Source organism: Canis aureus, chromosome 2 (assembly GCF_053574225.1).
Source record: "Canis aureus isolate CA01 chromosome 2, VMU_Caureus_v.1.0, whole genome shotgun sequence".
NCBI lineage: Eukaryota > Metazoa > Chordata > Mammalia > Carnivora > Canidae > Canis > Canis aureus.
In genome coordinates, this window is record NC_135612.1 from 26,277,610 (window position 1) to 26,303,611 (window position 26,002).

At 41.1% G+C, this 26,002-nt stretch overlaps 2 protein-coding genes and 1 long non-coding RNA gene across 4 annotated transcripts in view; 1 reads left to right on the plus strand and 2 right to left on the minus strand.

Moving 5' to 3' along the window:
- Positions 1-1,075: 1,075 nt before the first annotated feature.
- On the minus strand, positions 1,076-4,012 carry LOC144294660 (uncharacterized). Its single transcript, XR_013362038.1, has 2 exons — positions 3,766-4,012; positions 1,076-2,870 (listed from the first exon to the last, which is right to left on the minus strand). It is a non-coding gene; the product is annotated as an uncharacterized LOC144294660 (long non-coding RNA).
- The window catches only part of ACOT12 (acyl-CoA thioesterase 12), a 43,694-nt gene continuing 21,567 nt past the window's right edge, over positions 3,876-26,002 (plus strand). Inside the window, 6 exon segments of the mRNA XM_077866405.1 lie at positions 3,876-3,969; positions 3,972-4,010; positions 11,704-11,773; positions 17,417-17,477; positions 21,200-21,301; positions 25,403-25,538. Coding sequence (XP_077722531.1) covers positions 3,885-3,969; positions 3,972-4,010; positions 11,704-11,773; positions 17,417-17,477; positions 21,200-21,301; positions 25,403-25,538 — 493 coding nt within the window. The 5' untranslated portion in view covers positions 3,876-3,884.
- Positions 13,989-26,002, minus strand: part of ZCCHC9 (zinc finger CCHC-type containing 9) — a 45,103-nt gene continuing 33,089 nt past the window's right edge. For both annotated transcript variants that reach the window (XR_013362021.1, XR_013362018.1), the window contains 2 exons: positions 21,838-21,974; positions 13,989-14,281 (listed from right to left, as the gene is read on the minus strand). The gene's annotated coding sequence lies outside the window, so the exon portion shown is untranslated. The remainder of the gene's footprint in view (positions 14,282-21,837; positions 21,975-26,002) is intronic.

A 26,002-nucleotide genomic window follows, 5' to 3' on the forward strand; every position in this document is an offset into this window, starting at 1 on the left:
TAGGTGACCCCCGGGTTGTACAGCTAATGCTGGTCTGTCTGAGAGCTGGGGCCATTGGAAGCACAGGGACAAACAGGAAAAAGGTTGGCTTGAGGTTCCAGGTACTAAATGGGATGATCCAATTGCCTCAGGTGAGACTGATAGGGTCCAGGAGTGAAGAAGAGGAAGAAACCCTGGAAAAGGTTGGCAATTCCTAAAATGGAAAGACTCCTGGCGGCCTCTGAGACAGCACAGAAGTGTCATGGCTTTGTGTGCCTTGCCCGAATGCCCGCAGCCCTCACTGTGCCCGTGCCCAGCCCAAGCTGACAGTGTCACCCGGAGAGCGCTTGCCCTGTAGTCAGCAGGGATACTAGGGAGCTGGTGCTCCCCAGGACAGCCCCTAGTCAGTGAAGGATGGGGACGTGCACAGGGGTGTGGGGGGAAGCTGGAGAAAAGACCCTTGGAGGGGTAACTTAGGTTGTTCTTCACAAACTTTCATGTGCTTATGACTCACCGGAGAAGCTTAAAAAAATGGAGATTCCTATTCCGCAGGTCTGGGATGGGGCCTGAGATTCCGCATTTCTGCCAAGCTCCCAGATGCCTGTGCTGCTGGTCTGGGGGCCACACTTGGGTTCCCCCACCCGTGCATTCTACACTTTGCTCCCAAATATAATGTTTGCTTTCAAATTCTTGTTGGAGGGTAGGCTTTGGGGAAGGTACTTTTTTTTCCACCTCTCTTGTTATGTTTTGGACCCCTTGTTCTCAGTTTTCTAAAAGCCTAACCACTACCTTGCAATGTGACCCAGGGCAAACATTTCATTTCCTTATCTCCAGAATGAGGGGGTTAGACTATCTGGTTCCCTTCCCACTCCAACATCCTAAAGAAGTTCTCATTATTCTAGTGATTACCATACTTTCCATACGCCTCCCGATCTGCTTTCCTGCTCTTGTGCATGACCTTTAAAAATCAAGCTGGCTTCACATTCTGCTCATCTTCAAAAGATGTCTCTCAACAGAAATGGAAAATGGAAGCCTTTTCTTTAAACATAATAGCAAAAATCCTTGACAGATAAAGGATACAGCAAATGTTCACACATGCAGATGACATTTTCATTGTGTGGGAGAAAAAGAGACCATTCACAAAAAACATAAGAACAGTAGTTTCAGGCAGAGGCTGAAAACGAAAATCAGTGGGAAACCAACAAAAGATATGAAACCATAATCAAAAGACATCTAAATAGGAGATAATACACATAAAAAAACACAATGGTGAGTTTGTGAACTTGTCTGCTTTTGGATCAAACATCCCTACACATACATATGCAACTACAAGCTGTCCTTTTTCCAGAAGGAAAGCTACCTTCTCACACCTATGCTTAAAATATTTTGAAATTCCTCCAGTTTACAAGGAACCAAGTTAATGAGTATATACATGATATTACCACTTTGTCACTATTTTTTTATCCAAAATAAGAAAACCAACATCATGCATACCCTATTTCTGGTAACTTAATTAATTTTCTAAGATACTAATAAATGAAATTCATACATGTAACCATCACTTATTGCTGTGTAACATACATTCCCCAAATCACAGGTCATGCAACCATAAGTCGTTGTGTCTCAGGCATGAGCCTGCATGCCTGCTGGGCGGCTTAGCTTCAGGCTGCAGGTCTCTAGGTTGGCTCAGGGGCTCTGCGATAGGTGTGTGCAGTAGAGCACCCAGATGCTGATGGGAAAGCTATTCACGCATATAATCTTTCCATGGCAGAGGTCAGGAGAGTAGGAACATGCGGTGCTTCAAAGGATAGGCTTGGAACTACACCCTTACCTCCCCATGTTTCATTCCAAAGCAAGTCATGTGGCCTAGCCCAACATTAACAAGTGCCTCCCATAAAGTTATCAGTGGATGGAATGAATATATGCTGAACAATATCTGATTGTTCTGATGTTTGATATGCTGAACAAATCTCCCAAAATGGTATTGGGACCTGTAGAGGCATTTTCCAAAGAGGGGTGATATGAGTAATAACATTGTGATTGAAATAAGTATATTTCATATGCATTATAATAACTGCAAATGAGGACCATCTTGGAAGCATGAGTTTTCCTTTGTTTTAAAAAGTCATTTTTATCCTCTTTATAAAAGCCAAACCAGTGCTTGCCTAACAATGCATCCAATTTTTATTTATGCTTGTATAGGATGGAAACCTGCCCACAGAGGCTCCTAAAAGTTATTAAGGCCATGTTGCCACAGTTCTTCTCTTTATTAAAATATTTTAAAAGAGAAGCAAAATCACCAGGATCTCCACTCTAGTATTTCTAGGCTGGGGCTTGGCAGGCTGCATAGGTACGAGAAAGCATCACCACACTGTTGGAGTCGATTAGGGTTGGTGGTAGGCTACGGTGGACAATCAGGGGCCCTGAGGTCAAACCAGATCCTCCTCCTTCCCTAGCTGTTCCTATTATGTCAGCTGCATGCCTGACATGTTTCATCTCTCCAGGCCTGGTTCCTTCACCTGCAAATGCTCTCCCAGGTGCAGCGGCCCTAACAACACAGTAACTAGGAACGTACTACATGCTGGAGGTTTTCTGGTGTCACCATGTCCTCAGTGAGAGCGGCTTGGTGAAGTCACTGATGTCAGCTCTAGGAGTGTAACAGCTGTGACCTGTTAACAGGCGAGACTGGAAATTCTCATCGAATGTTCTAGATTTCTTCTCCCCTGAAGATGAGTGCCTCGGGATTTGCTGGATCATTCATGGTGAGATGACAGTTTCTAGCCTGAAATTCTCTCCATAAGACCGAAAGATGGCCCTTCTCCGCTGAGCGCCTCCGAGGGGCCTGCAACACCGCGCTTCGCGTTTGCGGGTCTGGCAGTGGGAGCCGCTTCCTAAGGAAACGATCAATAACAAAGGGTTTGGGGGGGACTATGATAACACCCCAAGAACCCAAGGTATACTTGGAACTAGGAGCGCCCACTCCACGGCCGCACAGCGAGGGGGGGGGGCGGTCCCCTCAGGCCACAGTCCCCTGGGCCGCAGCTGACCACTCAGCCTGTGACCCCGCGGCCGCCCGGCGTCTTCAGGCGGTGGGGGCCTCCCCGCGTCCCCCACGACCCCGGGAGGCCCTTCCAGAATCCTCCAAGGCCGCTGCCTCCTGCCCAGGTAGGAACACAGCCGTTCGCAGCCTCGCCAGCCTCGGGGTCCGGAGCCGCCTTCTGCTGAGCTGGGTCAGGGTTCCCCGCGGCCCTCCCCGCGGTACGGCCGGCACCCCCAGGGGCCCCGCAGCGCACCTGGCGGCCCCGCCCCCCAATGCCCCCGCAGCGCACCTGGCGGCCCCGCCCCCCAATGCCCCCGCAGCGCCCCTGGCGGCCCCGCCCCCCCGTGCCCCCGCAGCGCCCCTGACGGCCCCCCGAGTGCCCCCGCAGCGCCCCTGGCGGCCCCGCCCCCCCCAGTGCCCCCGCAGCGCCCCTGGCGGCCCCGCCCCCCCCGTGCCCCCGCAGCGCCCCTGGCGGCCCCGCCCCCCCCCCGTGCCCCCGCAGCGCCCCTGACGGCCCGGTCCCCCGAGTGGCCCCCGCAGCGCCCCTGGCGGCCCCCCGAGTGCCCCCGCAGTGCACCTGGCGGCCCCCGAGTGCCCCGCAGCGCCCCTAACGGCCCGGTCCCCCAAGTGGCCCCCGCAGCGCCCCTGACGGCCCGGTCCCCCGAGTGGCCCCCGCAGCGCCTCTGGCGGCCCCCGAGTGCCCCCGCAGTGCACCTGGCGGCCCCCGAGTGCCCCGGGCAGCGCACCTGGCGGCCCTGCGGGGAGCGGGATTCGAGACGGGGGTGGGTGGAGGCTGGAGCGGGGCGGGCTCAGCGCGGCGCCACCCGCCGACGCCCCTGACCCGGGGCCCCGGCTGCGGCCGGCCATGGAGCGCGCGGCGCCGGGGGAGGTGCGCATGAGCCGCGCCATCAGCCCCGCGCACGCCAACCCCCGCGGCGAGCTGAGCGCCGGGCACTGCTCAAGTGGGTCGACGCCGCCGCCTGCCTGGCGGGTAGGGGCTGCCGAGGGCGCGGGGGGCGGGGGGACGCGGCGCTCGGTGTGCGGGGGCTCTGCGGGAACGGGCGGGGGGCCCGAGGCGCAGGGTGGGGGTGGGGACGGGCGACGGGACCGAGGCGCGGGGGGAGGGGATGGAGGGGGTCGGGGAGGGGACGGGCGACGGGCCCGAGGCTCAGGGTGCGGGGATGGAGGGGGCGGGGGAGGGGACGGCCGACGGGCCCGAGGCTCAGGGTGCGGGGATGGAGGGGGCGGGGGAGGGGACGGCCGAGGGGCCCGAGGCTCAGGGTGCGGGGATGGAGGGGGCGGGGGAGGGGACGGCCGAGGGGCCCGAGGCTCAGGGTGCGGGGATGGAGGGGGCGGGGGAGGGGACGGCCGAGGGGCCCGAGGCTCAGGGTGCGGGCCCACCCTCCCCAGGGGGAAGCCGACGCCTGGAGCCCAGGCCGCGCCACTGCAGGACCCGGGGTCACGGAGGAGGGCGAGGGAGGGCAAGGGGACGTGTGGTGCTGAGCCCTGGGGACGGACCTAGGCCAGTGATTCTCAAACATTTTAGTCTTAGTTCTATTTTACCCCATTAAGTGAGGACCCCGACAGCTTTTGTTGATGTGCGTTATTTTTGTTGATATTCCCCATGTTCGAAATCTTTAAAAATTAATTCATTTTAGGAGAACAGGAATAAGCCCATGATGTAGTTTTATGGGAAAACAAGTATATTTTCAACAGTAATAAAGACCTACTTAGAAGCCTGGTATTCGTCTACATCTCTGCAAATCTCTGTAAGGTCTAGTTTGATAAGAGATTACTCCCCTCTCACACCTGCTTCCGAAGCAGGAGAGCGTGGTTCTTGTCCCCGAGTCCCAGGATGAAGGTCAGGGACAAAGGGGAGCGAGCAAAGCGATGGACGTGTATTAGGTGAGGGTACAGAGAAAGCTCTCAGGGGTGAGGGGTGTCCCGACAGGCTGCCACTGAAGGTTTGAAGGCTGGTCTTTTATTGAAAACTTAACAGGAGAGTTTGTGGCCTTGAGATTCTTAAGCCGTCTTGGTTTGAGCAAGGACTGTCCATAACACCCTTAATGACCTATTTCTTTTTGGTCTGGGGAGTTTCTGTGATGACTTTGTAGCCGCCAAAGAAAAATATTCCCCAGACACCAGGGGCTCTAGTCTATTTTTTTAATCTCTGGTTTTTACATCTCAGCACCGTGGGATTTCTGTGAGCCTGATTCCATGGCCCCCCACCTATCTCTCCCTGCCTAGCCCTGCCTGTCCTTTGCTCACTTCTACCTTCAGGTTGTTGCTACCGTGCGCCTATTTAAGCCTCTTCTCAGACCTTTGCACCTGCTTCTCATTTTACTATTATGCTCTTCTCTTGGCCCCTTTCGCCCTATCTCAGCCAGAAGATCCTTTCCTCAGAGAAGTCTTTCCACCTGTTTACATATGTACCCTTTCAGCAATTTTATCACAATGCTCTTTTTTTTTTATTTCCTTCATATCACTTAGTACAATCTGTGATTATTTTGTATATCGATCTGTTTACCTCTCTATTTCTTGCCTGGCTAATTAGCATGCAAACCAAAGCTAGTTCTCCAGTGCTCAGTAAGCTCTAAATAAAAACCTCCCACTTTTATGGATGGGTAGGTCCCTGATGGATGGGTCCAGAACTTGGAATCCCTTTTTAAAAATGAAGTCAGGCTTTGCATAAGGCACTTAACAGACTCAGCAAGTGTACATTTTGAAGGAAAATATGGTAGGATAAAATACTAGAGCTGGAAGGAGCTTAAGATTGTGTGTCTTAGGACTCTTTACAGAAGGCCAAAGTAAAGCTCAGATAATTACCAAGCCCTGCTTTTCTCACTAAGCATCAATAGGGTTTCTAATCTCCTGTATGTTAACTGCCCACAAAATTTAGTCCTATGTTTATGCCAATCTGTTTGTTGATAGGTCTGTTTGGTTTCTGTCTTAACAGTTATCAGTATTTGAGGTCGATTATAATAACAAATAATGGAAGCGTGAATATAAAATTAATTCATATTTAAGAGAAGCATGTGTAAAAGTCATTGAGGTTGCTAATAATAATGATGCCTATTGCCAAGGCAATTGAATATATTATGTGAGTATTGAAGTGACTTTTATTACCTCACTTAGTGCCTCTGCACTGTAATGGATAAACAGTTGCCCTCCTGTAATTGTCATGAAAATTTCTTTGGAAACTCAAACCATAGACAGATTCAATTGATAACCAATTACTTTGGAATAATAGTTATATAACAATATAACATTAAAGAAACCTTTAGGATACAGTCGATTTGGACTCATGGAAATACCTGTGTTAAAAACTCCATGGTGAGAAGCACCATATAAGCAATGGATTTTGTTTAGCCGAGGTATAACTGAATCCATGCAGAGAAATGCTGCACCATGGTGCTTTACTTTATATAGTAAGAATAATATAAAAACTGCTTTTCCTGGCATTTTCCCAGCCAACAGTTCCTTATTGACCAGCACTTCTTTACAGCCATATTACTATGATAAATAATGATCACAGTCATAGCCCCCAAGGTACTGCTGTGACATCCCCCCGCACCCCTGCCACTGCTAGATTCCAGAATATCTTCTCAATATTAAAAAAAAAAAAGATCAAATATGTTCACTATCATTTTGGCATTAAATCTCATTCCTGGCAGTAGCCCCGTTTTTCTAGCTCATTAAGCCTAGAGGATTGAAGCTGTATCTGAGGCATTCTCCACCCTCCATATCCATTTCTTATTTTGAAATATCACAAACTCACATTTCCCTCTATTTCATTTCTGAATCTTTCCCAGGATTCACTCTTTCAGGAATGGCATGCAAGCCATCCAGTTGTGCAGGTCAGAAATCTCAGAGTCATCCATTCTTGATCCCTCTCTTTACCTTGCTTTCCGCTCTACTTATTGAACCAAGTCCTGTCAATGTTACCTTAAAGGAATCAGTCAGGGCGCCTGGGTGGCTTAACTAGTTGAGAGTCCCACGTAGAGTTTCCTGCTCCTCAAGGAACCTGCTTCTCCCTCTCCCTTCGCCTCCCCTCACCTCTTCTCTCATGAATAAATGAATAAAATCTTAAAAAAAAAAAAAAAAGGCATCACTCAAACCCAGCCACTGTGCTATACCTACATTACCACCACGTAGGCCAAGCTACCATCATCCTTCATGTGAACTTCAGCAGTGGTTTCTAAGCTGATCTTCTCCATTCATTCTGGTCTCCTCTCTACACTGTATCTACAGCATTTTTCCAAAGGTGGTAATCTGATCATGTTGTATGTTGTTTATCTTCTCCCAATGTCTTCCTTATCAAGAGCTATAAGTACCGAGCACGGTAAGTATGTCCTATCAGAAAAAATAAATAAATAAATAAATGTCATAGAGATAACAATTATGAACTCTGGGAAAAAAAACATTAAATAAAAGCTACTCTGACAGCTGACAAGTGAACAAAAGCAAATTTAGAACATTTGGAAGTCAACACTGAAGAGGGTGGTACTAGTTAACTTTCTCTGTTTCATTTTGTTTATTTTTTCATGATTTTAAACCTGAAGAAAGACCCCAGTCTGTTTCTAGCTAAATTTCTGATAGAAAACCTACACATTTGCTGATCTGAAGAGCCAGAGGATTTGGGGAAAACACAGCTACTGAAATGTGAGGAGGAAAATTCAAGAAAGGAGTGAACCAGAGAGGCAGAGCCCTAAAATCTATGTTTTCTGCTTAAATCTCTGGTGAACCTTGAATCATGTATGTACAAGAGAAACTCCAGCCTTCCTAGATAATGCCAAAAGAACTGAAAAGGGCTGTCCCAGCCCCTAGGGAGACAAGAGTTTTATAGTTTGAGTTAACTACTTACCTGAAAAAAAAAAAAGAAAGAAAATAGTACTTTTCACAGGAACACGTAAGAATACACAATGTCTACAAAGTATCACTCACAATGGCTACAATACAGTTCAAAATTAGTTGATATACAAAGAAACAGGAAAATACAATGCATTATTAACTGAAAAGATAATGGAGATCAATCCCTAGATGACCCAAGTGCTAGAATAAAGCTTCTGGGATTCTGCAGCAGCTACTATAACTATGCTTGAGAATGTAATAAAAACTATGATCATAAAGAATGAAAAGATAATAAGTGGGGCAGCCTGGGTGGCTCAGCGGTTTAAGCACCTGTCTTTGGCCCAGGGCATGATCCTGGAGACCCGGGATGGAGTCCCACGTCGGGCTCCCTGCATAGAGCCTGCTTCTCCCTCTGCCTGTGTCTCTGCCTCTCTCTCTGTGTGTCTATCATGAATAAATAAAATCTTAAAAAAAAAAAGAAAGAAAAGATAATAAGTCCCATCAGAGAAATAGAAACTAAAACAAGGAACTAAATGGAAATTCCTAAACTGAAAATTGTAGTATCTGAAATAAAAAAGTGCACTGGATAGGCTTAACACCAGATTGGAGGCGACTAAGAGTGAGTAAACATAAAGGTGGACAATAGAAATGATCCAATCTGAAGAAAAAGGAAAACATGAATTTCAAAAATGAACAAACAGATTTATGAAAAATACATCAAAAGGTATGATACACTTATAATTGGAGGCCCAAAAGAGATGAGAAAAAATATGAAGCATAAAACAATTATTTAAAGAAATTGTAAGTGAAATTTTCTCTCATGTGATGAAAGATGTACATTTACAGATCAAAGAGGATCATAAGATACCAAGCAAGAATACCAAAAACCCCACATCTGAGTATATCACAGGCAAACTATGATGAAAACATCTTGAAAGCCGACAGAGAAAAACACTATGGGTATAATAGGAGAACAATGATTAGAATTATTTCTGACCTCATCAGAAACACTGGTGTCCAGAAGACAGTGGAACAATATCTTTAATAATAATTATAAATCTGTCAACTAAGCATTTTAAGGCCCTGTGCTTAGTCCATTCTCAGCTAACCCTTCAGCCTTATCTTACCAGCTCTGCTTCTTGCTTTCTGCATTTTTTCCAAAGATTTTATTTATTTGAAAGAGCATGCATGTGTGAGTAGGAGGAGGGGAAGAGGGAGAGGAAAAGTATTTAAGTAGACTCCATGCTGAGCACAAAGCCTGACACAGGGCTCAATCTCACTGAGCCACCCAAGCACCACTTGCTACATTTTATCCTCAAAGACTTTGATCAGGATCTTTCTAGTCTGTTGTCCTTTCTGCCACATGTGCTCTCTGTTTCTCTGTTCCTCCTCCCCAACACATCTATTTTAGTCTTAATCATCCTTCAGATCTCTGCGGAAGCATCCCCTCCACATGGAAGTCTTCCCTGACATCCCACCTAGGTCTGGTTTCTTAGTTACGACTTCTAAAAGGTTCCTGTTTTCTTCAGAACATTTAATTCATTTTGTTATTACTTATTCATTTTGTTAATCTCTGGCTTCTCCACTAGACTCTGTGAGAGCAGAGATCATAGTTATTTTATATTTCCAGCACCTTACATAGAGGATAGTGTAGCACAAGTATTCAGTCAACATTAAAGAAATAAATGAATGAAGAGACCATCATTTTAACCAGTCATCATCTCATACCTGGATTACAACATCTTACCTAGTCTGCTCCTGCTCCCAGTTTCTCCAGGAAGGCAGTAATAGCTTTAGAGTTTCTCCACTATTCTTGGCATACTGTGTGAAGGACAATCAAAATCAAGAATCAGAGCAAATTGGTCCTGTTGAATTCATAGCTGACATAAACAAAACAGGACAATCACATAGAATCACTTGTAAAAATTGTGGTCCTATGTAGGTTCCCCATATTTTTCTTTTTAATGACTCTTAAAAGTGTATAGTTATAAACCATGACTGTTGAAGCCTCTGAAGCCCATATTTAGCTTCTGAAGTCAAAATCACTATTTAAAACAATGAATTGAATCTTTCTAAGCCTAAATTTCCTCTTTTGCAAAATGAAACCAATGATAGTACTAACCTCATGTAATTGACATGCATAAATACTTAGATCAGTGCCTGGTCAGTAATAAGTGCTTAGTAAATGATAACTATTAATATGATAATGTTCATGATCCCTAATGTAATATAGTATAGTGCTATGTATATAAATATATATAAAATAGATACTTGATATAAATCATAAAAATTTAGTCTTTTGATTATTGCACTTGTCATTTAAATCATTCAAAATTGATCACTTATGTTGGTATACCTGGTAACACTTTATTAACAAGAATAGTTTAATAAACTCAACATCCTCCTCCCTCATGTCAGGTAAATGGAATGAATGTCTTTAGGTACTCCTTACTCAATGTTTTATAGCATATATTTGCAGGAATCTAGCACTTGTCTAGAAATCTTAAGCTCTAAAAGGACACTAACTATGGCTGGCTCTCTGATTGCCACTGAGTAGACTTAGTAAGAGAGAGGACTGACTCAGCTCAGAGTTTGGAAATCAGTAGAAATTTAACAAATGTTTGATACACTGAATTCAGTTGAGCCCAACTTGAGTATTTCTAGAGTCTGATACTTTTACATTCCCTTCCTCTCACTGAACTTCATATCTGGGAAGCCAATCATCTCATCACTCACACACAAAGTGCTGCTATGGTTAGTTTTCTGGTAACTCCGTTTATATTATGTGCATGTTTGGAAGAACAATTAGTTATTTCCAGCTGGTAAAACCAGAATGTCCAATTTTCTACAAATTAGATTATAGGGAGGAGTGTTCTAAATACCTGTTGTGTGAGGTATTTTCTCACCTCTTTTAACCCAGTACTATCAATTATTATTATAGTTAAAGCAAGTTACACAAAGACAACTTCAGTGTAATCCACTATCTCCTTCATAATGTAGCAGTAGGAGAGATATCTCCAAAATTAAAATGGGGTTAAAAATTCCTAAAAAGCGAGGGCAATCTTTTTGGGTTTTAACTGACTGTCAAAATCGGGTTGTGGCAGAAGCACATGTCAACATTTTTCCTAAAGAATAAATTCTATATTTTTATATGAAACAAATCAACAATCAAATTTTAAAAATTTCAACAAATTAAATGCAGGCATGGAATATGGAAATAGCTAGGGTTCTTCCCTAGTCTCCTTCTACCCTATTACTCTCCTCTCCAACATATATATAAATTTGGTAGTAATGAACAATAAATATTGTCTAAATACCTAGTATGTGCTAGGTTTCTCTCTGATATCCAGAGAAATTGCTCTCTGACGTGGGTGTGATCTCAGGGTCTCTGTAGTGTTCAGCGCTTATACTTGTTAAGTAGTCTAAATATATGCAGCTTCTGGTTATGTGGGATAATGGATACAACTTTGATGCATTGTTTTTAAAATAAAAGAAGGATAATATGTGACAAAATATTTAAAGTTGACACCAACTTACTAAAATTGCTATTTAAATAGCTAGGTATACTAGATATTGGTATTGAATTTCAAATCAAAGACAGTTTAAGTTAAAACTTAGATGAAAGTACAGTAATTTCCATGCAGTAGAAGCACAACTTACAGAGTGAAAGAACTGTTATTGGTCCAGATCATCCAAAAGTGCGGGCATAGTGGTACTTTACTGAACCAGAGGACAATTTACTAGAATAAGTCCTTTAATTTTTATTTATTTTCCCTTATGCTGAAATATTTAAACATAACTATTAATGAAGTACTTTTCCCCTGTTTTTGAAGCCGAAAAACATGCTGGGGTTTCCTGTGTTACAGCCTCAGTGGATGACATACGATTCGAGGAGACTGCTAAGTAAGTAGCATTGCTCTCTCACACCTTTCTCCTGGACTTATTGGCTCGTTTACAACATTTATTTGTGGCATCTATGCTTATTTATTTGGAGTCAGTGGTCCAATTTGTTAATAAAATAACACTTGACCTAATTAAATCAGTAAAATAGTAATTGCAGGACTTCCTTTGCTAAAGACTTTTAAGTGTAAATTCACAGTCCTGGTTTTGTTAAGAAATAGCTCAGAAGAGATGCCTTCTGGTACAAAGCAGAGCAGGATTTCTAAAAGCTGCCTCTTAATGGCTTCTTCCTCTACTAGAAGAATAATTAATGATAATAAGTAGGTCTATGTGGGGAATTTCATCATTAGGTTGTTGGGTAAACATTAATTCATCTGAGTACAGATGTTAAATTATGAAAAACATTTTATATATGGGAGTGTGTATGTGCTTTACCATCTCTTATTGCAGAAAATTTCAAGATAAACAAGTATTTCAAACATACACAAAAGTAGATTAGTACAGTATATCCCCAAGGACCATCACCTAACTACCACAGTAATCAACTCATGGACCTCTCCATGCTCCACCACACACCTGGATTTTTTCAAGGAAATCTCAGGCATCATCTGTGAAAATTTCATTATATATTTCTATATGATTAGAGTTCTTCTAGAAAACATAATAATATAATCACAATACCATTAACAGAAATAATTATTCTCAGTGGTCTCAAAAAAATTTTTTTAATAAACAATTAGTTTCTTGAATCAGGATTCAACATGGTTGGTATGTCTTTTAACATATAATTTTCTCTTCTTTTCTGTTCATTTGTTTTTTAAAGAAACCTGCTCATTTGTCCTATAGAGTTTACCACATTTTGTATTTGCTCATTGTATCCCTGTTTAACATGTTTACCCATTCTTTGTATTTCTTGTAAAATGATAATTACATCTAAAAATTGATCTGATGAAAATTTGATATTTTGTTAAAGCTAGTTCTTGTCAAGAGCACATAATGGGAGCTCCTGGGTGGCTCAGTCAGTTAAGTGTCTGCCTTCAGCTCAGGTAATGACCTCAGGGCCCTGGGATTGAGTCCCACACCCGGAGCAGACTCCCTGCTCAGTAGGTAGTCTGCTTCTCCCTCCCCCTCCACCCATCTCCTGCTGCCTCAGCTCCCTTACCTCTGCTCATGCACTCTCTCTCTCTCTCCGTCTCACTCACTCTCTCAAATAAATAGATAAAATCTTTTTTTTTATAAAAAGAATACATAATATCTGATGTTCATTATCTAGAGCATTATTTCATTAGATATTGGTCAAATGGTGATATGCCAGTTCTATCATTTCTTCTTCATTTATTTTCTGAAATATTTGTATTTCAGAGAGACTCTTTATTTCATTAATTACTTGGTTACCCTTAGGTAAAGTTTGTCCAGGAAAGACGGCTTAATTCTTTTCCTTTATTTAGTGTCATTATAAGCCTGTGGACTTTAACATATTTGATACATTTCAATCTGGATGTGGTTATTCTTACAGATGCTCCAACTGCCTCATCTTTAAACAGTGGGAGCTTCTTCAGTTTGGTTCCTAAGTTCTTTGGACAGAACCACAAAGTTAGAAGTCTTTAATAATTCCTTTGCATTCTGGTATGATAAGGTGGGCTCATCTTTTATGTTTCTGTACAAAATCTTAGAGTCATAAAGTTGTTCAAAAGAAATAGTAAGTAGAGATCACAATATGGAGAGAAATGTGCTCATTTCTACAGGGTTTATCGCTATTTCTAGGTTCTTTTCAGGGGAAAGAATTATTTGTTTTTTAAAGAGTTTATACTAATACCTGTAATAAATTAGGATTACATGGTTTTACTTAATTTCTTTGATTTTATGTTTGTGTATCTGTTTTTTGTTTTTGTTTTTCTCTGAATATTTTGATCCTTGAAGAGATGAACATAACTTACAAGGAAAAGGAAGAATGAAGGTCATCTGTTTCTGGTCTTGGATGGTTCTCAAGGACCATGGAGGTAGTTGGCACGGTTTTCAAGCCCTGAGTATTCTTGTCCAGTGAGATGCTCAGTCTGTTTCTCCAGCCTTACTGTGAACATTTATCTATTTGACATTTATTTATTTAGATGCAAACAAAATTAAGTTAAATAAAACTACATACATGAAGAAATTACTTCTTCAAAACTGACACAGAGAAATTTTTGGCAGGAATTAGAATCATAGACATGGAGAGACCTTTATAGCTCAGCCCAGCCTTTATTTGTACCAATGAGAAACTGAGGCTTCATACCCTGCGCAAACCAGGGGACAGAGAGTGCTTTGAGCGTGGACCTTCTTATGCTTAATCCAGTACTTTCCCTGATCCACTGCTTCTGTTTTTGTGATCAGCAACTTTTACTGATCATTTCCCAATGGGTGTTCTCATAGGCAGCTGGAGTGTCATTGAAAATGCTGTGGACATTCTGTGGTCTTGTAGCTGCAGATAAAAGGTCCGTTGACCAAGTTCACATAGTGGCTATGCGATTTTCCCTGAAACAGAAAAAAATGACATATTTATGTTTGTATCTCAGTAAAATTACAAATTACTAGAAATCCAGACTTATGTAGAACTAGATAAAAGCACCATCATTAAATTTAGAAATGTCAACAGTGTAGTGTAATAAAAGATCTATTGTGTAGCTTCCAAACTTAAATTCTATAAATGAGACTTAACTAGTAAACTCATCAGTGAAATGTCGGTTGCCATTTTGCTCCATTTTGCCCCATTTTGTGTCTGTGTTATTGGAAAGGATTTGTGGCCACTAATATCATGGAAAGGAACCTTCTAATATTTTTTACATGGAACTTGAACCATGAAAGAGAAATCTGAAAGCTACATGTAGAAAACCATGTAATTTGGTTATAAACCGATTAGATATTTTTTAAATTCTCAAATATTTATTGCCTTTATAAAAACTGCTCTGTATTCAGTAGGATATATGAATGATTATGGCACAATATTGGAGTCTAGTGGTCTGAGTCTGGTGAGAATCAGACAAATACATAATCATCAGAATAGAAAGCATGATAGGATATAAGTTTAGGATGAAGTATAAACTCCATTCTGTGGGGTAATTTAGAAGGTGCACATTATGGAGCATCAATGAGAGTTTTACCACAGATGGGTAGCATTTAATGTATACCTCAAATGAAGTATATAGATTTTCACCTGGTGAGAGGGAAAAGGACTCCTCTTGATGAGGCACTTGTAAGAATATAAGCATGAGGGTGGAAGAGCAGAGAGTCCTCAGAAGGAGCCTGGTCTGTCTGCACAGAGGTGATTCCCCAGCAGCAGACTGGGGCCACAGAACAGAAGACCTTGAATGCTGTGCTATGAAATTACTTTTATTTACTTGAGATTGTAGTCATTCCATTCATTTGACATTCAGTGTTGGGAGTTTGGTTTGGTAGACAACCAGGTTCAATGGGATTCCCTTACTTTTATTTATTTTTGGGTTTTTTTGAAAATATTTATTTGAGAGAGAGTGTGCACATGTGGGGAGGGGAAGAGAGAAAAAGAGAGAGAATCGCAAGCAGACTCCCTGCTGTGTGTGGTGCTCAACACAGAGCTCAACACGGGGCTTGACCCACAACTCTGAAATCATGACCTGCGCTGAAACCAAGGGTCAGACACTCAACCAACTGAGCCACCCAGGGTCCCTTAAATTCCCCTACTTTTAAAGGCAGGCCAGGGTTCACAAAAGAGACAGAAGAGGCCTGTGCTTTCCCCTCTCAAGCCTGACAGAGAGGCATAAGATTTTAGTAGCTAATGAGTACAAGTAGCTTTGAGGAGGGACTCTAACACTATTACTGTGAGTCTCTCCTAGAAAATTTACCAAACAGAGGTAGGAAGCTTACAAGGGAGAAATACAGGGAAAAAAAGAAAATAGATTTGGGTTTGCATGTGCTGAATGTGGAGATTAAGATAAATTGGTTAATATGGAGATATAATATGGAGGAGATGGCTAACACAGCCTAGTAGAGCTCCCGTAACTATTGGTTGACTTTGTTGAGAGAAATTTAGAAATATGGCTCTGAGTTTCAAGAATGACGTCTAGGCTAAAGATGTAGATTTGAGAATCGTTTCTATAAAGATGACAGGATCATGAACAAGAACAAAGTCTTCTGGGAAGAGGGTGAGAAGAGAATAGGACAAAGGACAGAAATTTAGGAGATGTCTACACTGAAGGGATGGATTAAGGAAAAGAAATCTGTGAAGGAAACTGAGATAAAAGAGAGAACACTATTTTGGAAACCAAGGGAAGAGAAAGCCTCCTGAAGAAAGACATTAAATAAGGTGAGACTTTGGGTTTAGCTGTTAGGAAGTGACGGTGAAGGTATCAGAGAGGTGAGATGTGGAGGCAATAGCTAGATTCGAGTGGCTGAGAAGTGAATGGGAAACAAAGCTCTAAAACTTTGGTGCCTAGCAAAATCCTCATCTTTGAAGACCCATCTCAAATGTCACCTCTTCTGTGACTACCTACTTTCTGAATTAGCTTCTTTTTATGAGTGCCTTTATGATACTTGGTCCTTTCTTTTTTGAAAAACGTCATAGCATTCTCTTCATCTGTCTGCATACTGGTGTCCCAAGTGAAGATTGTTCTCCTTGCAGTCAGCAGTCTTACTTTATTCATCACTGTATCCTGAGGTCTTAGCTTACTGCCAGGACTAGCTGGAACTCAGTAAACATTTCCTAAATGTATGATTTAGAAAAAGAAAGGATTATTGTAGGAAATTTCCTTATGGATAAGAAGAGAACATTTTTGAAGTAGAATAGGCTTGAGAGAAAGATTTTTAGAAAGGAGAAGCCTCAAACATTTTCATAGACTGATCAGAAGTCAGGGAAGGGGCAGAGATTGAGGATACAAAAGAGGAAAGAGCTAAGCAGGCCATGGTAGAAGAGGAAAGGTAACAAGGGCACGGGTACAGAAAGTTCTGGAAGAGATCTATCTTCCTTCCTCTGAAACAGAAGAGTAAGAAGAAAAGTGGGAGTGTAGTTCAACTTTGAAAGTAAGGGAGAAAAATTGAAGAGGCTTACCTTGGGTAAACCCTTACCGTCTGCTAAGGTAAAGGGATGGGAAGTAACTATGGGGCCTGAACAAAAGGTTTGGAACAACTTCAAACTGTATGACCAGAATTCCTGTAATCATGGAGAGTGAATGGATCATCCAGCAGTACCTAGAGTCCATTTAAATCTGGTGAAGTCGATCAGTTTGCTTGCTTGGTTGCTTGTATGTTTATCCATTTATTTGTTAACAAACATTTAAAAATAAATGTCAGTTGTATAGGTTTGCCTGTGTGTTTGTTTTAACTTCTCTTAAGGAAACAGCTGTGATATAATCAAAGTATCTTGCAGATTTTGGAAGGCATTTTGCACACCGTCTTTGCAAAGGCCATTTTCTGTTTGAATAGAAGTAGTCAGCTAACATGCATGTGGTTTACAGTGATTGGCATCTGTTTTTACAGCTGTCTTTTTTCTGTTATCATTAACCTGAGGTTTCATGCATGAACATTATCAGCATGATACGGGAGGATTGCCCTATAGTACATGCATTGAAGTGAATCTTTAAGTCTGAAGTGAGATGTGCTAGGATTACTAAGGTCCCCTCCTCTTTCTTTAACTAGAGTTGGACAAGTTCTAACCATCAAAGCAAAAGTTACCAGAGCATTCAGCACAAGCATGGAGGTAAGTGACCCCTTTTCTTTCGACTGTTGGTGTCCATCTCTTCATTCTATACAGAGGGCAGAGGAGGAGGTCTGGAATAATTTGGAATCATGAGATTCTGACTTGCAGAAGGCCCTTGAATCTGTATTCAGGCTCACATGTAAATAATAAGGGCCTTGTGTTTGCCAGTCAACTCTGCTACTAAAATTAAATGTGATGCAATGTACTATTTTTACCTAGAAAAATACATAGAAAGGAAACATACAGGGGAGAAGGGTACTCTCTTGGTTCTTTGCAAGGTATTGGTTTTCTTTTTTAATTATTCTGATTCTACTTGCTCTCCATCTCTTCACTTTCTACTGAAAACTAGCCCCATGATTAACTAGTTTTTGAAAGGCAGAGTAACTGAAGTGAGAAGGAAAGTTTAGAAGATTTTTCTTCTACATCCACTTGGTTTTATTTTCTTTACCATCGTTGTGAAAGCGACAATTTTAGAGGCTTTTGAAACCACTGTCAAGGTTAAACTAGCAGGAAAGAAGTTACTGGATTCTATATGGCAACTTCTAGGTTGGTTAGTACCAGTCCCTTTGATCTCTAAACACAAAAGACGTGAGGGGACTTGAGGTTTGTCTGTTAAGCTAGGTGGCTTAACCAACAGAAATTTACTGTCTCACAGCCCTAGAGGTTAGAAGTCCTAAATCAAGGCATCAGTAAGGTTGACTTTCGCTCTAAGGACTATGCCAGAGAAATGCTCTCTCCTGGTTCTGGTGACTTGCTGGCAATCTTTGGCATTCCTTGGCTTCTGCTGCATCACTCCCATCTCTGCATTCATCTTCACATGGTGTTCTCATGGTGTGTGAGTCTGTGTCCAAATTCCCCCTTTTTATAAGGACATCAGTCACATTGAATTAGGAGCCCATCCTACTCTGGCATGACCTCATCTTAACCAATTACACCTGAACCACCCTATTTCCAAAATAAGGTCACATTGTAAGGTATTAGATTTGGTGGGGAGGCACAATTCAACCTGGATTCCTATTCAACAGAACTACTTGGCAGTAACCACATCTACAGTGATGGCTTTACCCTGGTCTCCCTAAGAACAGAATACAAAACACTTGAAACAGAAGAGAAATGTTTGTTGTAAAATCCAGCGCCTTCAGCAACAGTTGTGATGATCTTTCTCAGCTGTGGCCTCCTGACCTTGCTACACAGTAGCCAGGAGCTTGGCCTCTCTCCTGAGGGCTAGTGCTCATCTTTATATTCAGCCCAAACATGGATAACAGCTCCTTTTCTTTTCTCCTTTTCCTCCTATTCCCTGAGGCAAGCTAGAATTTCTAAAGGAAATTCGACTAAAAAGTAAGAGAAGAAAAACCCAATGAGTTTAAAAGCACACATTTTTGGGGCACCTGGGTGGCTCAGTTGGTTAAGTGTCTGACTCTTGACTTCAGTTCAGGTCATGACTTTCGGGTTATGGGATCAAGCCTCAGGTTGGGCTCCATACTCAGTGGGGAGTCAGCTGGAGACTCTTTCCTTCTCCCTCTCCCACTGCCCCTCTGTTTATTCTCTCTCTCTAAAATAAATAAATCTAGGATCCCTGGGTGGCTTAGCAGTTGAGCCTCCGCCTTCAGCCCAGGGCGTGACCCCGGGGTCCCGGGATCGAGTCCCACGTGGGGCTCCCTGCATGGAGCCTGCTTCTCCCTCTGCCTATGTCTCTGCCTCTCTCTGTCTTTCATGAATAAATAAATAAAATTTTAAAAACAAATAAATAGGGCAGCCCAGGTGGCTCAGGGGTTTAGTGCCGCCTTCGGCCCAGGGTGTGATCCTGGGGACCTGGGATCGAGTCCCACATCAGGCTCCCTGCATGGAGCTTGCTTCTCCCTCTACCTGTGTCTCTGCCTCTCTCTCTCTCTCTCTCTCTCTCTCTCTCTCTCTCTGTGTGTGTGTGTGTGTGTATTCTCATGAATAAATAAAATCTTAAAAAAAAAACAAATAAATCTTTTTAAATAAATAAAAGTACAGATTTCTGACCCTAGGAAAGTAAAAGCTTAGCCTTGACTTGGGCAAATTTAGCCCCTCTTCCAAGTTGAGGTCTTCTGTGATCTCTGAATATGTTGTGTATTCAATGAGGTCTGGCTGTAGGGAATGCCAGATTCCTAGCTGTGTGAGTTCTTGGGATTACTCACGTTACAGCTCTCCAGCCTCAGGAGGTGCTCTTGTCTGGCCGTGTGAGCTTCTACCCTACAGGTGCTCAGACTGGCAGCCACCCAAACACTCAACAGGACCATGTGCATATTTCTGGAATTCTTTCCTTGTGTAGGTCCCTTTTTTCTAGGGCTCAGCCCACAAATCTCAGGTGCCTTGGTGTCCTTGATTTCTGGCTCCTCAAGTCAGCAAGATTCATTTTCCCCTCCTTGGCCATACTCTGGGAATTACCTTCAGGCCGAGAGCCCAGGAAATTCAAGTGCTCCTCTCATCTGTTTTCCCCTTTGTTGGGGGTCACAATTCTGCATTGTCTGCTATCTGACATATGAAAATAGTTGTTTCCTATACTTGGTTCACCTTTCTAGTTGTTTTCACAGAATGTAATTCCAGTCTGACTTACTCTTTGATGACAGAGTGAAAGTCCTCCTGGTATATGTTTTTGGGACATTTATTTGGTCATCATACATAACTGTTATAACGGAAGACAGTTTTCAGAACCCGTTTTAACCCTCTACAATTGTGGGGTTGAGGATGGATGGCTTCAATTTGTTTAATCACCATTGAGTTAACTTAGGTGTTACCATGCAAATACTTGTTTGTGTTAACAAGGTAAGTGACGTAAAATTAAGTATGGATTATTGATTTTTCTTGTACATGAGGTACTCGGCAAAGACATAGAAACAGCTCCTCTCTGTTGCTGATAACATAGTGCTAAACTAAGATGCCTGAGGTTTCCCATGATTTCAAAAACATAGTGTTATTTACCAGGGATATGTGGGGCAAGTGTTTTTTATCCAAAATCTAATGACAGATTCCTGAGTTTACTAACACTTCTACAAAGTAAAATCTGCAGGACCCAAGCTTCAGACCTCTTCACATGGGGAAATCAAGTCTGTTGTGGTGTCACCATAAAGTGTCTTGGCTACCTCCTTGCCATTCCTGAAAAATAAAACTCCTGAAAAAGGAAACACATGAGGAGTACAGATAACATGATGCAATTTTGTCCATGTTAACTTGGTTATAAAACTGAGAGACTAAAGATTTTAAAAGAGATGGATTGTAGTCCCTCTCTCTGGTGATCTACAAGGCATTCATGAATATCTTGATTTCAAAAGTATATTTAGTAACAATGGGATTAGAAAATGCTTGTCAGATAATGCCTGTGTTTAAAATTATAATAAAGCTATAAATACAGTATGATGATTTGTTTATATAAATTCACCTGAACATTAGTAATTATTAATCTGGGTGGTGGGACTACTAATAATATTTACTCTAGATAATCAGAATCCATTTTTGTCTCTTTTTATGTTTACCAACTTTCATGGTAAATATGTATTTTTCTATAATTAGAAAAAAGTTTTTTTTAATTTTATGGAACATCACTGAAAGAACAGTGTTGCTTAAAAATAAATTAAAATGCTGATTTTGTTCAAAAACAAAAGAATGATGAAGGGCATAACAGTCTTGATTGCTGTAATCTTGTGTGTTATCTGGATGGCTAAGAGTTTACTCACCTATTTTTCTTTTCATTTTAGATCAGCATCAAGGTCATAGTACAGGACATGTTCACTGGTATTGAGAAACTTGTTAGTGTGGCTTTCTCTACATTTGTAGCCAAACCAATTGGAAAAGAAAAGGTACATTTTCTGTGTGAAGTATCTAGCATGTTATTCAGGGACTTATTAATGACTGTATCAGAATTATTATGGAAAAAAAGACCTTTTTTCTTACTGTGACATATGCTTTCCCAAAACTTGTCTACCACTATTTTTTGTAAAAGTTGTTATTGTGTGGCAATATAGTGTCCCATACCTTAGAGAAAGGGAGATGGAATCAGTTGGTGAAAGAGGAAAAAATACTGTTTTAAGTGATCTGAAGGGCCCACCAGTTTCTCAAAAATAGTGTTTACTGGTTTCATTCTTTTATTTTGTGGTTGTATAAATTCAAAATTGAGTTATATAATTGAGTTGAAATATTTTTTTTAAAGCAAGAGCAACTTAGTAAGCAATTGCATATTATGGCTCAGTCATTTGTTTGTACCTGAAGGAAGAATGTCAAAGAGGCTGAACTATTGAAGTTTAGAAACTTTCCACCTAGTAACCTTCTTGTTCAGTGGCATATCATGAAGAGAGCCATGAAAAATCAGTGGTTTGGTTTGAAACAGCAGACCTACCTGCATCTCTATCCAAAGTGAGTATAGTCCAGGATGAGATGGGCCATGATGAGGCTCAGTTCATCAGTTCCCTGGGCTGGATCACTGAAGGACTCACAAAACTCCATAGGGTATCCTCTTGTAGGGCTTCAGTAAAACTAAAAGAAATGGTATAAGAGAAAGAAAGCATGGGAAACATCAGAGAAGTTCAAGACTTCCAAGCATAGTTCTCCGGGTCCTTTTCCTTTAAAAAAAAAAAAATTATATATATATATATATATATATAAAATTTTATTTTTCATCATCTTAAGTGCACACTTTAATCCCAATCCCCTATTTCACCAATGCCCCTGCCCATTTCCCCTCTGGTAACTATCAGCTTGTTATCCATATTTAAGAGTATTTCTTGGTTTGTTGCTTTCTCTCTTTTTCCTTTGCTCATTTGTTTTGTTTCTTAAATTCCACACATGAGTGAGGTCATATGGTATTTTCTTTCTATGATTTATTTTGCATAGTATCATACTATCTACCTCCATCCATGTAATTGCAAATGGCAAGATTTCATTCTTCTTTATGGCTAAATAATATTCCATTGTATATGTATATACCACATCCACATCTTCTTTATCTGTTAATCTATCAATGAACACTTGGCTGCTTCCATAGTTTAAATATTGTAAATAATACTGCTATAAACATAGTGGTGCATGTTTCCCTCTCAATTAATGTTTTTGTATTTTTGGAGTAAATACTCAGTAGTGCTGTTACTAGATTATAGGCTAGTTCTATTTTTAATTTTTTGAGGAAACCCCCTACTGTTTTCCAGTTTGCATTTCCACCAAAAGCACAAGAGCGTTTCCCTTTCTCCACGTACTTGCCAACACCTGTTATTTTTTTATGTTTTTTATTTTAATCCTTCTTACAAGTATGAGGTGATATCTCATTGTAGTTTTGATTTGTATTTCCCTCATGGTTAGTGATGTTGAGCATTTTTTCTTGTGCCTGTTGTCCATTTGGATGTCTTCTTTGGAGAAATGTCTGTTCATATCTTCCACCCATTTATTTTTAAAGATTTTATTTGTTTATTCATGAGAAACAGAGAGAGAGAGAGAGAGGCAGAGACACAGGCAGAGGGAGAAGCAGGCTCCATGCATGTAGCCCGATGTGGGACTCGATCCTGAGTCTCCAGGATCACGCCCTGGGCCCAAGGCAGTGCTAAACTGCTGAGCCACCCAGACTGCCCTTCCACCCATTTTTTAATTGAATTATTTGATTTTGGGGTATTGAGTTGTATCCATTCTTCATATATTTTGGATGCTAACCCTGTACCACATATGTCATTTGCACATACCTTCTCCCATTCAGTAGGTTGCCTTTTAGTTTTGTTGATTGTTTTCTTTTCTCTGCAGAAACTTTTTATTTTGTTGTAGTTCCAGTAGTTTATTTTTGTATTTATTTCCCTTGCCTCAGGAGAACATACCTAGAAAAATGTTGCTACAGCCAGTGTCAGAGAAATTACTGTCCGTGCTCTCTTCAAGGATTTTTATGAAAGAAGGGAGTTCAGTGTCATTGTTTTGCATATGACTGTCCAACTTTCCCACCACCATTTGTTGAAGAGACTTTTTCTCATTGTATATTTATTCCTCCTTTGTTAAGGATTAATTGACCATGTAATTGTGGGTTTATTTCTGGGTTTTCTATTCTATTCCATTGTTCTATGTGTCTATTTTTATGCCAGTACCATACTATTTTAATTACTACCACTTTGTAATATAACTTGAAATTTGGAATTGTGATACCTCCAGTTTTGTTTTCCTTTTTAAAGATTGCTTTGGCTATTCAAGGTCTTTTGTGGATCCCTACAAATTTTAGGATTATTTGTTCTAGTTCTGTGAAAAATGCTGTTGGTATTTTGACAGGGATTGCATTAAATGTGTAGATTGCTTTGTGTAGTGTAGACATTTTAACAATATTTGTTCCTCCAATCCATGAGCATGCAATGTCTTTCCATTTCTTTACATTGTGTTGAATTTCTTTTGTCATTGTTTTATAGTTTTCTGAGTACAGGTCTTTCACGTCTTTGGTTAGGTTTATACATAGATATTTTATTGGTTTTGGTGCATTTGTAAATAGGATTCTTTTCTTAATTTCATTCTCTGCTGTTTCATTATTAGTGTATAGGAATGCAACAGATTTCTGTACATTGATTTTGTATCCTGTGACTTTATTGAATTTATTTGTCACTTCTAGTGATTTTTTGGTGGAGTTAGGGTTTTCTGTATATACCATCATGTCATCTTCAAATAGTGAGAATTCTACTTCTTCCTTACCAATTCAGATGCCCTTTTTTTCTTTTTTGTTGTCTGATTGCTATGGCTAGAGCTTCTAGAACTACATTGAATAAAAGTGGTAAGAGTGGACATTTTTTGTCTTGTTCCTGACCTTAGGGGAAAAGCTCTCAGTTTTTCACTTTCAGGGTCCTTTCCAGTTATACAAAGTATGCTTTATGTGTAGATTGGAGAGCCAAGACACAAGTTTACCAGGTGGACTTTTATACCCTGCTGGTCACACAACTAAAGCATGGCTGTAGTGTTAAACCAGTAAAAGTTATCAAGTCTATATATTCCCAAACAAATTAGACAAGGCAATCTAGGGGAGTTTTAGACTTGAAAGTAGCATATTATGAATCTCTAGCTGTTCCATCTTCTTGGCTAAGGGTCTGTGCCAGCCCTCAGGTGTCCGTGGAATTATCCCCATCCAGCTGCAAGGTGACTTCCTTATACACGCAGGTCAACAGACAAGCATTTATGGCAGAGCCTGAGCGCTTGGTTCTGTTGCATCATATTTTCAGGTTTTTGGAGGTCAGTTAAAGCTTTGTTCTGACCTTTTGATTCTTTTTAGTTTGCTTATTAGATAATGTTTACACCATGTGATGAAATTTCCAAATTGAAACCATCTCTCAGTACTTAATAGCTTTCTCTAGAACATGTTTATTCCCTCCCTCTGAGATCTTAATTTTGCAAGAAGTAGAAAACATTTCTTGGTAAGAATTCAATGTATTCAAAGTCCTTCTCCTCATTCATTAATTTGAAGAATTTTTTGTTTTGTTTTGTAGCTCTTTTGAAAAATTTAAAGGGAGGGAAAATTAATATTTGGAAAATTCTTTAAAGCACATATCTTATTGTATGAAGAAATAATTAAGTCTATATTGATTTTTTTTAGTTTAAAAATCTTTTAAAAATTTAGTCAAATAGGGATCCCTGGGTGGCGCAGCGGTTTGGCGCCTGCCTTTGGCCCAGGGCGCGATCCTGGAGACCCGGGATCGAATCCCACGTCGGGCTCCCGGTGCATGGAGCCTGCTTCTCCCTCTGCCTGTGTCTCTGCCTCTCTCTCTCTCTCTCTCTCTGACTATCATAAATAAATAAAAATTTAAAAAAAAAATTTAGTCAAATAATATGTGTAAAAATACCTAGAAATGCTCTATTTACTTTGAGTTAGAAAACAATGTAACATTTGTTTTGCACATTCATGTTGTGCTCTTATAATATAACAAGGTAATGAACAATAAATGTTTTTCTTTCTCTAGATTCATTTAAAACCAGTCATACTTCTAACTGAGCAAGATCATGTGGAACATAATCTGGCTTCTGAGAGAAGGAAAGTTCGACTGCATCATGAAGATACCTTTAAAAACTTGATGAAGGAAAATAGCAAGTTTGATGGTCAGTAAATCTACTTATAGGAACTTATTATACTACTGTGACAAGTGAAGGGGTCCTTCCTTGGAGTACACTTCTTTTTACCTTATTATTATAATTCAACCCTGGCAAAGCTAGGTATCTTTCCTAACAAACCCAGTGACTGGAGAAGGAAGGGCCTGGCCAATTCAAAATAGAACTGCTGACACCTAAGATCTCTTTAAATTAGAGGTTCTCCAGGGGAGAAGACAGGAAAGAAGGGTGACGGGGACCAAGCAGTACTTATCAGTAAGCATGCACTCAGTGATCAGTCAATGAAAGAATGACAACACAATATATCCATCTGGTGCTTCATTGGTTACTTCCTATGAGCTGATTATAATATCCACAAAGGAGGAAACTGAAACTGAGCAGTGAGGAACCTTGCTAAAGATCACTGGGGCTATAAATGGAAACGATAAGATTCTATTCCTGTTTCCTGGCTCTTC